Raw genomic sequence first — 14,511 nt, 5'->3', positions numbered from 1 at the left:
CAGTTTTAAAATATTAAAAATAAGTTACAATAAAACTTAATTAAAAGCAAGTTACACTAAAACATAAATAAATAAAAAAAGTTATACTAAAACAAGTTACACTAATTAAAAGCATAAAACGAGCAACATTAAAACATAAATAAAACTACGTATACCCATATTTTTCACGGATATCTTCTTGCGCCTTCATCATGATCGAGCGATTGGGTTCTTCAAAGATGACTATATAGTCGGTAGTCAACACTCGTAACTCGGCGAGCTTAATCGAACTTTCCTTCGCCTTAATCCTCATCTTACTCAACTCGATCTTCTCTATACCCATACCAACTCGTTTATCTTGCTTATGTCCATCAAACCCTCCAATTTGACTAATAATTGGTCAAAAGTCTCATGATACCTAGCTTTTCCCTTCCCTTTTCACAACATCGTCATCATTTGCATCGTTTTGATGGTTATTTGCATTGGTGAGACGAGTGTAGATTTATGGTTGAAATTTTGAATTTGTGGGCGCATTTTTCTCCATTTAGCACCCACCCCATCGACATCATGATAACCCGCGAGTTTCTTCTCGAGCTTGTGCAACAAATCCGTAACTCGAGTCCAATATGTCATTTTCTTTTGAAAAGTGGCTACAAAAAAGGAAAACAAAATGTTAAAAGGGCCAACCCCCCCCCCCTCCCCTAAAAAAAAAAAGAAGTTAAATATTAAAAAAAAAAAGGCCGAAATTTTATACCTTCACGTGGGTCTTCGGTAACCTCAAGCCAAGCTTTACATACATTCATTTTCTCGGATGGTGACCACGGAATAGCCGGTGTTTTCGTTCATGGTTCATCCGTCGCCTTCTTTTTGTGTGGCCGCCTTTTTCGTTTTCTTGAACCGCCCTCTTCGGCTTCAAACTCAACTTCAGATTGAGTTTCTTGAACGAACTTGATATCTGGAGAACGTGGTGGGGCTGGAGCAAGTTGTTGACAATCAAAGTGTTGTTGTGGCATATCTTGAACGGACCGAAAACTGTAGTTGTGTTGTGGCGTGTTCCAATTACCAAAACCCATTTGTGGCATAGGTTGACTAGGTGGTTGAAGATTAACGTACATTTGTCGAATTAGGTGGATGAAAGCCGCGTTGTTTAGTAAGTTTGGATCGTTAAAGTCAATAATTAAAGGGATGTTGTTGATTATTTGGATTGTTGTTGGGATTATTTTGTTTATTGTTGGAATTCATTTTTAGTTTGTTTTGCGAGTGAAATAAGTTTTTTGAGTGTAAGAGTTAAAAGGGGTATGAATTATAAACAAGTAAAAGTTAAAGGTAAAAAAAAAGTAGTCGTTCAAACATAACGGTTGGATTTATTTTGAGAACTATACCTGGTCAACAACTTTGAAGCAATCCGTATGGATCGCTCAAATGGTGGATCGCCTACTGGAAACGGTGTTCCCGACGACTAGGCAACGACATCGGGTGGATCATCGGGTGGTATCTCTCCATTCCGGATAACTTAATAGATGAAATCATCAAAACTCTAACGTGTTTGGTTCACAGAATGTTTTTGTATTGACCTAAATCTGTTAAAGGAATTGGAATCTGATGGAATGAAATTTGACGACATATTTTTCATTTTAAAAAATTTAAATGACGGAAGGAATGAGTTTGCTTCCCCCATTCCCGTGGAATGAAGATTCCATTAAATAAATTAATGTTTACATTCTAACGGAATGATATTCCTTCATCATTCAATACCCAACACACTAAATAATGAAATTCAATTCCAATTTCATCAGATATCATCAAAATCTGCAAACCAAACACGATTAACCATATAATATATATATTCTCTTTGAAAGAAGAGAGAGACCCATAGACATGCAAAACTGTTTTGACTACTTGTCACAACTTAGTAGTTTCACATGTATAGCCGTACAATATAAAATATTATCAGTTAAGTTTTAAATGCTTACATATGTGATATAGATAAATTGGACCCACCATCCAAAATTACACTTGTTAAAGATATACAGTAGTATATCCTAGGCCTTTAATTGAACATGGGGTGGAAGTTGAAGCAAACCATAATTGAGTTGGAGTGTATTTGTTCTTTTGTACATTGTTCCTTTACCATGCTCAACGATATTCAGGTTCATCATGTTGTTGGACCATTTTAATGTCATGTCCCATCCATATCTCAGCTTTAAATCATTTTTTAAATGACGCTTTCAGTAAAAATTTCTTCTCGCATTTTATCACTACTACAATGAAACATATTAATAAAATAATTTCTTAACCAAACGAGCCAACACGAAAGGAAATGAACCGGAGCCTTTAGAACTAGCTTCACAGTGATCAAGCCGGCCACATTGACATTGACAATACGAATATACGAGGATTGTTATTATACTTTCGGTATATATGTATATCTGAGATAATGTGGTACGTATGATTCATATAATAATAATAAATCCGTGGACCATTCTATTTTTTTGCCACATTAATATGTAGGCTTATGGTCACCCATTGCATATAAAACCAAAATGGAATATAGGAAAATCTTCACTCATCATTGTCGACTCAAGTAGATGGATGGTTTCCATGTGCTATACCGGCCTCCCATTGGTCAGTTACAATCATACTTGCTTCATTTCACTTGAAAGCAACATTTATCAGTCATATTTACTTCTTACCGTAGTTTTTTTTTTTTTTTTTTTTTTTTTAAATTAGTTTCGATTCAGACGTACTGGAGGCAATTTTAACCAACAAATCGCTGGACCTCCAACCCACTCTTCATGGAAAATACCTTAAGATGAGAAACTCAAGACTTGAACCCGAGACCTTGAGGAAAACTCACCTCCGAGACTTTGATAATGGATTTAAAAGATACCCCGAGACCTTAGTCATATTAACTACTACTTGCCGTAGTAGTAAGCGATTTAGACACATAAATTATATCAACTATCATAATATTATTATTACTGTTTTTATGTATGTAGAATCTGATTTAATTAGTTGTATAAGATGCATAAGTAAAGACGGAGTTAGCAGAAGGTTATAGGGTTTCGCATTAATCAATTTAAGCGTTATTTTTCTAATTGGGTGATCCTTTTACTAGAAAAGTCAAAATTTCTTTAGCCACAACCTAAATTGTCCCCTAATATTTTTTTATTTAATTTAGAATTAAGTTTTCAGTTTAAATATTAGATCAACAAAAATTGTTTTTTACCGTCACTCTTAATCAAACAACCGCCTCACTATTATACTCCCTCCGTACCAATTTAGATGTCCAAATTTGACTTGCTAAGTTTTTTTTTTATCTAACTTTTATCGTAAATATTTTTGTTTGTATAATATGATACCTAACGAAAGTTATATCAATGAAAAATACATTTAAAGCTCAATCTATTCGCATACTTTACATCAATTATTGTATAACATACACGAAACAATTTACGGTCAAAGTTGTGAAATAAAGACTTCAAAAGTCAAAATAGGACATTTAAATTAGGACGGAGAGTATCAAATTATGTCTTCATCTATGGGTCTAATTAGTTTCAAATCCTGTTAGATCAATCTTGTGGTGGAGGACAATGAAGGATTCAGAAATGGTCATATGGAATTACCTAGCTAGCTAGGTTGTGCGAGTAAGTTAAATAGGAAAACCAAAAAAAAAAAAAAAAAAAAAAAAAGAAGAACGTAGTTGCATAAAATAATTTTTGTACATAGTGTAAGAAAATTTTTCCATATTCATACCGATTGATTTAAATATTTCAACTCACTGTTAAGTTAATTTGATATGAGGTTATGTAAGCACAACGCCACAACTTGAGTTATTGTACTCCAAGTCTCCAATTGAGAGTTATGTAGATAACACCTTGTTTTCAATAAGACAAAAGCGTCTTTTTTTTTTAAACTTATATATAGAAACGTTATCTGCTTCTTACTTCTTTAGATGTCTACTAAAAGTTCGTCACATGTGTAGAAACTATGTTCCGTACTTAATTCCATATTGGATATACATGCCAAGTGTGTCATCCATGACGACTAATTTGGCACTATGAATTGGCAGGCACACTTGCTAAAACTCTCGTGTAAGACGATATGGCAACATTGTAACAATGTATGCTTTATGCTTACCGAGATTAACCTAAAATCATAATTCATAAGTCGTTTGAGGTTCCACCTACCCCAACAAGGCAACAAGTATTATAATTACTCGTTAGTTGGTAATTACTTATATTTTATTTAATATTATAGATATATTTAATGCATTCAACTATTAAATACATTCAACACTTAATAACTAAAAAATGAGATGAACTCTAATATTACAATGTCAATATTCCCTGAAAACGTTTGCAAGTCATTAAATCATCATCTAATACTTGTAGAGTTGTAATCAACCTTAATTAGTAGCCATTAGTATGTCAGTAAATCTAAAAGCAAGTTCTCTCCTTTAAATAGAGATAAGGTTGTATACATATATTTCGATCAAGCCCCCCCCCCCCCCCCCCCCCCCCCCCCTCAAAAAAGATATTGAAACCCATCCATATAAGACGGCATTAGATGCTATTTACTTTTTAAAATTCTTTAATAATGATATTTCGGTCTATCAGTCGCTGTCACGTTACCAACCCGGCCACTTTTATAGTATTAACATTTCTCATACAAACTTGCACACAAACTTTTGACCATTTTTTTCTCATATGTATATCGTTCCTTCCGAAACCGACACACACACACTTCATTTGTTTACAAAGAATTAGGTCGAGATGTTTTGGGCTGAATTTTGACACCTCACGATGACTTTTTAATCGCCCAAAAGAACCCTTTGACCTATCCTTGAATATTTAAATGTGACCAAAACCTTTAGCTAGTTCATAGTTTATTTTCTTGCATTCTGGGCACATATGTAGGTACTAAACAACTAATATATAATAATACGTCATATGTCTTCTTAATAGCTTTATTATTCAAAAAAGCATTTTGAGTATTATAAACGTATTTTTTGGACATGACAAACTAGAAAAAGAAAATAATAAAAATTGATACTCGGTGCAGTTCTAAAATGTAAATTTCCATGGAAAATGTTATTAAGACTATCTCTAATGGGGTTGCCTTTAGGCTCCTTTGGATATCCTTTGCTGTTAAAGTTTGTCCAAAAGTAAGGATTTTTTTAAGGATGCCCTTATTTGTCCTTACATTATATTTTTGTTTTTACTTGGAGGTAAAGGATATGTAAGAATGTTTGTATGGTTGAAGATAAAATTATAGGATTTGAAGGATTTATAAGAGCATTCACAGTCGTAGACACTCATTCTCCAAGAACTAGTCCCTGTCAGTACCACATCAGCTCCACATCAGCCCAAGGACTAACCAAGGACTAATCCCCCAAAACACCCACAATGCAAAGACTAGTCTAGGACCCACTATTTATTTAACTTTACATTTTCAACCCAACATTCTACCATCTATTTAATTAGACACTTGTAACCCTCTAACGTATACAAGTTCAATAATTTAATAAAAAACACACTTAAACATTTCATTAATAAATAACATACAATACAGTAAAATAAAAACATTACTACATAATACGAACACGTTACTAATAAACACACTTAGCACTAACACGTTACTAATAAACACACTTAATACTAACACAATACATAAGACTAAGTCTCGGAGTAGTCCGAGTTCACAGTACTGTCGCCGTCATTGCAATGAATGTACGGATAGCGTTCAAGAGAACCAACACGGTCGTTTGGTTGCGAAGATGCGTACTCCTCCCCAGGGTCGGTCAGATAATCATCAGGATGACCACCACCGATAGCGCCTTGCCAGTATAATGCGTGGTCTATAGTGTGGTTTAACGTGTTAGTAGCTGCGGTAACCTAGAAAATAGCTTGTGTGTGTCGGTCGATGTGTTGTCGAAGATAAATAATGTGTTGAGTCTTGGATTCACTGATTAGACTTACTTGCTGACATGTATAGTCAGCAAGTCTTCAGCGAGTCCAGTGACTCTCTTCAGCGGGATGTATGCTGACTAAATGTTCGTCATGGCGGGAAGTATTCAAACCATATGAAGACAAGAGTTACATGGTGGTTCTTCCAACTGTAACATACCTTACTTGGTAAAGGTACATGTTGGGACCAAAACTTGGGTCTTCTCTCTCATACCCATTTTGGTAAAGAAGAAAAAGGCTCCTGCTTGGAAGTACAAGGAGCCAATGGAATGTCGACAACCACCATCTATCACCGTCAAAGGAAGGCTGTGTTGCCCTAATTATTCCTCTATATAAAGCAACACAGCCGCATTGTATTAAGCGTGTTTGTCACCTTGAAAGTGTGTGTCACTTGTAATTGTTCAAGCTTTTAGTGTGTCTAGACTATCAATTACCTTTGTTCTTTTGTATTCTTGTAAGTCAAGTGTGTAAGATCAACCATGTATTCATCGTTTAATCAATGATACATATGATTATCCTTGCATTGATTTATTACAATTGAACTTGTTATTTACTTTCTTGTCTAATTTAAATATAACATAAGTTGTGCATTCGTGGACCATCATAATGTACTCAACTTCAACGACGTTGCGAGCATGTTCAGCAGCTTCAAGTCGTTCAATTTCGGCTACGAGTGTCGCTTTGTTGGCAGTCAAGTTATCAATGACATTGTTAATTGCAGATCTGTTCGCATCATTCTGAAACATGTGGTCCTGCATCCCCATTTTTGCAGCGTGAACGGTCATGTTTGATATGTTATTTGCCATGTTTAACTTTCGAATGTGTGTGTTTTTTAATAGATAAATTGTTAATGGTTTGTGTAGAAGAGTGTGGGTTATATATATATATATGATAAATAGGGACCAAAAGTGTCAAATTCGTATAAATAACAAATCAGCCGTTTTAGGGGCCATTTGTGTAAATTTTTTTGAAATTTAAAACACAACCGTTAGTTAAAAAAGAAAAAAAAATGAAGGCATCGGCTCGTTTCTGGGGGGACGAACGCGCGAAAACGAGTCTAGGGCCGAGCCACACCTAACCGTGTGCGCTCGTCCCTGAACAAAGAACGAGCCGATAACGAATGGATCTGCCTCCATTGTGAGTGCTCTAAGGATGTGTAAGGATTTTTAAGGATATGATATGGTGGCTCAAGGACGCCTAAGACGTCCTTGACATTGGAGATAGCCTAATATTTTAGTTTAGTAGTTAGAGGAAGGAGGAATCGATGTCTCATTCATGATTAACTCATACTTAGTATGTCACATCAGAAAATCACCCCTTCACCAATAACTATCCCGTTATATATAAGGTATCAATCTGTAGTTAACTGTTTACGCTAGTCTAGGACCTACCAAATCTTAAGGAAAAAACAAAATCTATATATAAAATTGTATTTACTTGTTATCACAATAATATATCAATGACCTCATAACCAGCCAATAGCGAGTCAACTTTAATGGTGTTGACTCGTTACAAACAGACGATCAGTATCCAAACAAGGACATTATGAGGGCTCTTACAATAATATATAATTCTAAAAAATGTTCGATATTTTTAAAAGCCGCTAGTATTTTTTTTTCTCTCTCGATCTTTATCTGAAATTCAATATGTACATGGAATCCAGATACTGTATATGCATTGAATTCAATTTTGATATTAATTGTTCATGTTCATCAAATTCTCTAACATGGGGACATCTTTAATCATTTCAACCTCGTTAATTAGTCGAATATATGCGAACTAATTTATGCTGAAAATATCACTTATACAAGTTGAATTAAACCTAGTATTACACTTCAGTAGTATTCCAACATGAACACAATAATAATCCAACTAAAAAGAATCAAGAGAAATTATCACTACAAATCGTCCATGTGGTTTGCCCAATTCGCGTATTCATCCCTGTATTTTTTTATCATTAGGTGTCCCTATACTTTTCATTTTCATTAGCAGTTGTTCCTGACACTAACAACCGATAGTTTTCATCTGTTTAACCCTTCATGTGCAATGCACATGAGGGCATTTTCGTCCAGTTTGTAACCACATGGACTACTTGTGATAAAACTAACATCTTTGAGGTTTACACACTTCATCATCTTCCCCCACAATTTACGCCACTATCCCTGATCGGCCGGTCACCGCCTGCCACCGTCGGAAAAGTCGCCAAACGCCGAGAACCACCACCCCACGCGGACAACCTCCATTTTCGACCTCAACCTCACGCGATCTCTCTCTAAAAACCCTAAAACGGGTTCCCTTTTCTCCTGAAGTTGAATCGATGTGAACACCACCAACCCACCACTTGCTAAAAGGGGGTTTCTATTGGTTGGGGTTTGTGCGGAATTCGCATCTGAGCATTTTGGTACCATCCTCGAGTTCTAAGTCAAGGAATCGTGGGAGAAATCTCGAAAATGAGTTTTAGGGTGACGTCTTTTCCAGCAACAACGTTCAAAGAGAAGGATGGCCGGAAATTAGAGACGGGAGAGAGAGAGAGATAGAGAGAGAGAGAGAGAGAGAGAGAGCGGAGGGGAGATGAAGTGAGATGGTGGTTCTCGGCTTTCGACGATTTTCCGGCGGTGGCAGGCGGTAACCGGCCGGTCAAGGAGGGTGGCCGAAATTGTGGGGGAAGATGATGAAATGTACGTGTAAACTTCAAAAATGTTAGTTTTATCACAATTAGTCTTTGTGGTTACAAACTGGACGAAAATGCCATCATATGCATTACACATGAGGGATTTAACGGATAAAAACTAACGATTGTTAGTGTCAGGGACGACTGCCAATAAAAATGAAAAGTAATGGACAACTAATGATAAAAAAAAACATAAGGATGAAAACGCGAATCGAGCAAACCACGGGACGATTTGTGATAATTTCTCAAGAATAAAATACTAAACAGGTAAGCTATAAGATGTTTTATTGTCTATAATCTAGTTACTTGGTTATATTAAGGAAGATCAATCTTTAACTTAAATGTACGTACGTAGTCAGTAATCTATGACTACTGATTTTAAACCCTTTTTCTACCTTATTTACTGCAAAGATTTTAGCATGCATTTTTATTAAAAAGACCCACCAAAATGACACCTTGATAGTGTTTTAAATTAAGGGTTTAGGATACCAAAATGTAAAAAACTACATAGGAATGTACGTACATTGTGTTTAATTATATATATAATTAGGCTATTAGGTACTTAAGTCGTTTAAGTAGAGCCTAAACATTTATTATTAATTAAACAAAAAATATTAAAAAATTAATATATGAAAAGTTCCATACCTACGCTTAGGTACCGGTTTTTTCCACTTGGGGTAAATCCCATTTGCATTCGGGTTAGACTACGTCGGTCTTTATTGTGTTGTATCACCAACTATTGGCAAGAGTAAAGATCGAGATGAACCTAATAACAAAAAAGAGGGTAAACGGTATACGTGCTGGTTTGTGGCATGCATTCATAGCCATTCATTCATATATAAACTACAAAATAAAATTAGACCATAAATACCATAAATGCATTTATTCACTGAAAACATATACTATACCTTAAAATGAAAAATAAACATTTATTCTACAAAAAACGCTTATGTATACAAGATATATGAAGATTGTCCCAACAATAATTAAATATAATTTTGCATGGGGCATGGAAAATCCTTTTGAGCAATCAACCCCATATTTCTCGATCATCATCGTGACTTGATCCCCTCATCTTCCCATCACAAAATCCTACCCAATATTTATATAATTACATTCTTTTCAAGTAATCCATTTTCCATGAATAAAATAAACATCTAAACGTTGTTTCGTATTTTTGTTCATAGATTTTTATGGAATCTGATCAAATGGAATATGAAATTCTCTATGTTAACCTAAAATGATAAAGAAGAAAATCTAAATTCCATTCCATCAAATTCCTAAATCTATAAACCAAATCTAGCTAGAATGGTCTATCAACCTAGCATAGAAGTAATTGACTCAAATACTTTCTCTTCACAAGGAATGGTGAGACCCATGTCATGATTGAATCCAAACTCTTCTTCGGCTTGTAGAAGCAGCGTTTGGAATTCGGGACGTGACAAGAATGAAATAGGGATGATGTATCGACTACGGTTTTTGCCAACATACACAACAAAGTGGCCTTTTGGAACATCCTCGTATTGTTGTGGTTGTTTCATACCCATGCTTGAACATCTCTTTAGTATGTGCTTCAATAATACAGAATGTGAGTTTGAAGTTTTCATGAAAGCCATTTTTAGAACTTTTGAGTGAGAGTATAAATGTGTTTGAACCTTTTTTGTATTTGAGTGAGTATATATGTGTAACTATATATATACACTTAATTTATGTACACATAGAATATAGATATGTTAGAAGAGATAGGGGCATGTGGGTTTGTTGGTGAAAGAAAAAAAAGAAGAGGCTACCCGATGAGTTTTTGAGGTTTTAACTCAAAGCATTGAGAACAGTTTGCAGTGTGATCAGGTTAATTATAAAACGTATATCCGGAAATAATTTAACCATACGGGGTCACACAAAATGACACGGTAACTCTATATTATTAATTAGTATATTAAAGTAATATATTAATTAAATATAATCACAAATAATTAATTAAACTAATTAAATGGTTAATTGGATTTAATTAAAATAAATAGGAGGTGTTGGATTGAAATTAGGAATTAGAATTGTTTCCTAATTTCAATCCATAGGGCCAAAATTTTAAGGGTTTTAGAACATTTAGGATTGCTTGTCCATCAAGTTTAAAACCCTATAGATTAAACCTATAAATAGAGGGTTTGGGCTTAAATGTTTTTCATAACTTCACACAAGAAAAATCTCTCATCTCTCCCCTCTCTTTAGTTCGGCCGAAACACCCCTTCACAAAGGGTTTTCGGTTTCGATTTTAGGCATAAGAAAAAGGGTTTTCGGTTTAGCTTACTGGGTTTAAACAAAGGGTTGTTTGGTTTGTGATTCGGGTACTAGCATACAATATACGGGGTGTCTAGTGTGCGATCGTAGAGGGGTATTACTTTAAGCCCTAATTTATCATAATAATAATATCATTATTATTTATTGTAGCTTTGCATAAGGTACACGTCTCAATTCAATTATTTGTTAATTAATTTGATTACATATATGTTTTGATTCTTCCGTTGCGCATACTCGTGATTATTTGTGTTTATATATGTCATATTCTAACAAGAACATGTTAAAAAGGTTTTGTTTTATTTGTTATCATTAGTCTTAGTCACGAATATCATATTAATCTGAAATATGTTACTCGTATATATTTTGATTTTGATATGTATATTCATTTTTTCTGTTAGAATTATAGGGTGGTACCTTTGATTTAAATATTTCCTTAAAAATACACATCGTCTATAATCTATACTATATTGTAAAACTAACTATCCTCCCTTATTTTCAACTCTCTACTTTTATTACAACAACAACGGTACCCAATCCCGGCATAAGCCGGGGTACTGGAAATGTATGATATAGACAAACTTTACCCTTATTCAAAGGTAGAGAGGCTGCTTCCAGATCCACCGAAGTGGAAGGGACCTCCGACCCAAAGAGTAAAAAATAAGGTTAGATCTACCGGAGTGAAAGCTTAACCAGATGGGAATAATCTTGATCTCAAACTCTCAATCTCAAATACTCGACCTGGATCTCAAAATCATAGGCTCAATTTCCGATCCAAGATCAAGGAGAAAGAGCCGTTTGAGGTGAGAGCAGAGAGTGGAGAGAGAGAGAAGAGCAGAGAGTCAAAAGGAGAGAATAGTTTATTATGAGTTCGGTACCGCCTTTATATTCGTGTAGTTACTATGCATAGTATACTAGAAAGTTACCCGCGCGATGCAGCGATGGTGACGGTATTATACCCAAAATATCCTTACTTTTCAACATATTTTTAACTAACACACTAAATCTACTCAATATATCCCTAAAATATATTTCAACCATATTTATCCAAACTTAAATATTTTCACATAATATATCTATAATTACAATAGATACATTTTTTAATCATAAAATAACTACACCACCATTTACATCAATTACTTTTAGATTAATATCACATCGTTGCCGCCACCCCCGCCGCATTGTGTGGTACCTATCTCGTACCTTATAAAACAAATTCAACTTTCATCCTTAATTAAGATTTTGAAATACCTTAATTACCCTCACAAATTCAACATTCTTCTCATTTATCCATTAAATGTACCAAAAATACCCGAGCAATTTCAACCACACAAATCTACGGCCAAACCCTAACTTAAATATGTATCTACATCTATATTTATATTATATTAGAGTAAATTACACTTTTCGTCCTTAAAGTTGGCACATTTTTCACTTTTGATCCCTAAACTTTAAAAATTATAATTTTGACCCTAAAGTTGGTCAATTTTTTCAATAATTGTCCTTTGGCCTTACGGCGTTAAAAAATGACCGTTAACGTACGCACGTGCTAGACACGTGAGGGCAGTAATGTCATTTCACCTTACACCGAGGGACGAAAAGTGAAAAAATAACTACTTGAAGGACGTAAAGTGAAAAAATAGCTACTTAAGGGACGAAAAATGAAAATTATACAAATAAATTTATTCTTCCATTCTTTCTTTTCTTGATCATCTTTCCTATCGTCATTTCCGATGAACTTTCCGACTAGACATTTATTTCCTTTTCACCCCTAAGCCTCTCCAATCACCACCACCTAATAACCACCAACAACAGTCGCCGCTACCAGCCACCGCCGTCTGTAACCAACACTAGCCACCACCTATAACCACCTTTTAAAATATGTACTAATATAAACAGTAAACTTTCAAATAACCTATTATTATAGGTAATAAGGGGTTGAATATTGTAAAACAAGTTTTAAAGTAAAATAAATAAAATAAGATCTTGACCCTTAGATCTTGATTAAATTGATGTATGAAGATTCACGAAACAATTGATGCCTAATGATTTTCATGATGCACGATGATTTCAGTGAAGAAAATGTATTGTTTTACTTTAATACTTGTTTTATTTTACCTATAACCTAGGTAATAAACTTTCAAATCATGTATCATTATAGGAGTGAATCTTAAATATCTATTTCAACATATAATGAAATTAAACTTTACTCGGTAAAAATATTACATATTAACACATAAACTTCATGTACATTTATGATGTCACAAATTAATATTTTAATATATACTTATTTAGATTATTTTAATTGGTTAAAACTTAAAAGTAGACGTATAATTGATTAGAATGTCGTTCTAAAAAAAAGTAGAGATATAATCTAGGATACCGAGTAAAGTTTAATTTCATTATATGTTGAAATAGATATTTAAGATTCACTCCTATAATGATACATGAAAATGATAAGATGGATTATAAATTTGGGAACGGTGACATGTACTGTTTGGTGGATCAGGTATTGGATTTGATCTTGGTTTTTAATATTACAAGTTGACAATCAATTACCCTTTCTCTCTCTCTCTCTCTCTATATATATATATAATTCTCTATCCGCATATGTGACATGTTTCTTTGATCGCTACATCATTTTTTTCCTACGTGGCGTCTTCATATTATTTTGGGTTATAAACTCAACACCTCATCTGCCACGTCATCTTTTAGAAGTATATAAGTTATGTTTCAACTAAAACAAAGGATGTCGTAGTCGCCAGAAAAACTAACTGGGTTGGATCAGTGGATGGAGCTCATGCCTCTAAAAACAGAGGTCATGAGTTCGATCCTCATGCCCAGCAAGGCTGGAGGTCCTTTTCTACCTATGGTAGAACCTGGAAGCAGTCTCTCTACCTTTGGTAGGGGTAAGGCTGTCTACATATCAACCTCCCCTATACACCGTCGAAGACGGTATTGGGACCCAAAACCCGTAAAATTTCACGGCATTGGGAGTTACTTTACTTTTTATGTCGTAGTCGCCAGGTTTGGAATTTGTCCAATGCAGAATAGTAATACACCATTGCCATTTGATTTATGGTGATGTTTGGTGAATTTTTGAAAGCCCGTAATAATTGTTTTTCGTGACATACTTATTTTACATACCAAATATTGAGAAGGCAATCCCATTACTTTCTTTTTTTTAATTTTTTTTGAACGAATGAAAAGATTTTCTCTCTTTTTTAATACATATATCATATTGTTTATTTATTTTTATAAGAATAAAGGCATGGCGCCTTTTTAATACATATATGACTCAGGATATGACGTATACATAATTTAGCTAGTTAATTGTATGGGTCAACCCGTGGATTAACCACAACTGATGACCCATGACCCATACCCAACCCTAACCTTATCCAATCCCACCCAACCATTCACCACCCAATCACAAACTCTTCCTTTTCTCTCTCTAATTTACTCCAAGAACCTTTTCTCCTTCTCTCTCTAGCAAATCTTCAACATTTAATGAGTTTCACAATAATTACATGAAAGATTAATCATCATTATCATTTCACCTTCATCATATCGAAAATTTAGGGTTTCAAGTGCAAAAAC

At 34.4% G+C, this 14,511-nt stretch overlaps 1 protein-coding gene across 1 annotated transcript; it reads right to left on the bottom strand.

Moving 5' to 3' along the window:
- Positions 1–9,935: 9,935 nt before the first annotated feature.
- LOC122606140 (auxin-responsive protein SAUR50-like) lies at positions 9,936–10,235 on the bottom strand. The gene has a single exon (XM_043779101.1). The coding sequence runs from the start codon at positions 10,233–10,235 to the stop codon at positions 9,936–9,938; it is 300 nt and encodes a 99-aa protein (XP_043635036.1).
- Positions 10,236–14,511: the final 4,276 nt, after the last annotated feature.

The sequence above is a fragment of the Erigeron canadensis genome, chromosome 6 (assembly GCF_010389155.1).
Source record: "Erigeron canadensis isolate Cc75 chromosome 6, C_canadensis_v1, whole genome shotgun sequence".
Classification (NCBI taxonomy): domain Eukaryota; kingdom Viridiplantae; phylum Streptophyta; class Magnoliopsida; order Asterales; family Asteraceae; genus Erigeron; species Erigeron canadensis.
The sequence above is the reverse complement of the archived record's forward strand: the minus strand, read 5'-3'. Positions and strand labels throughout refer to the sequence as shown.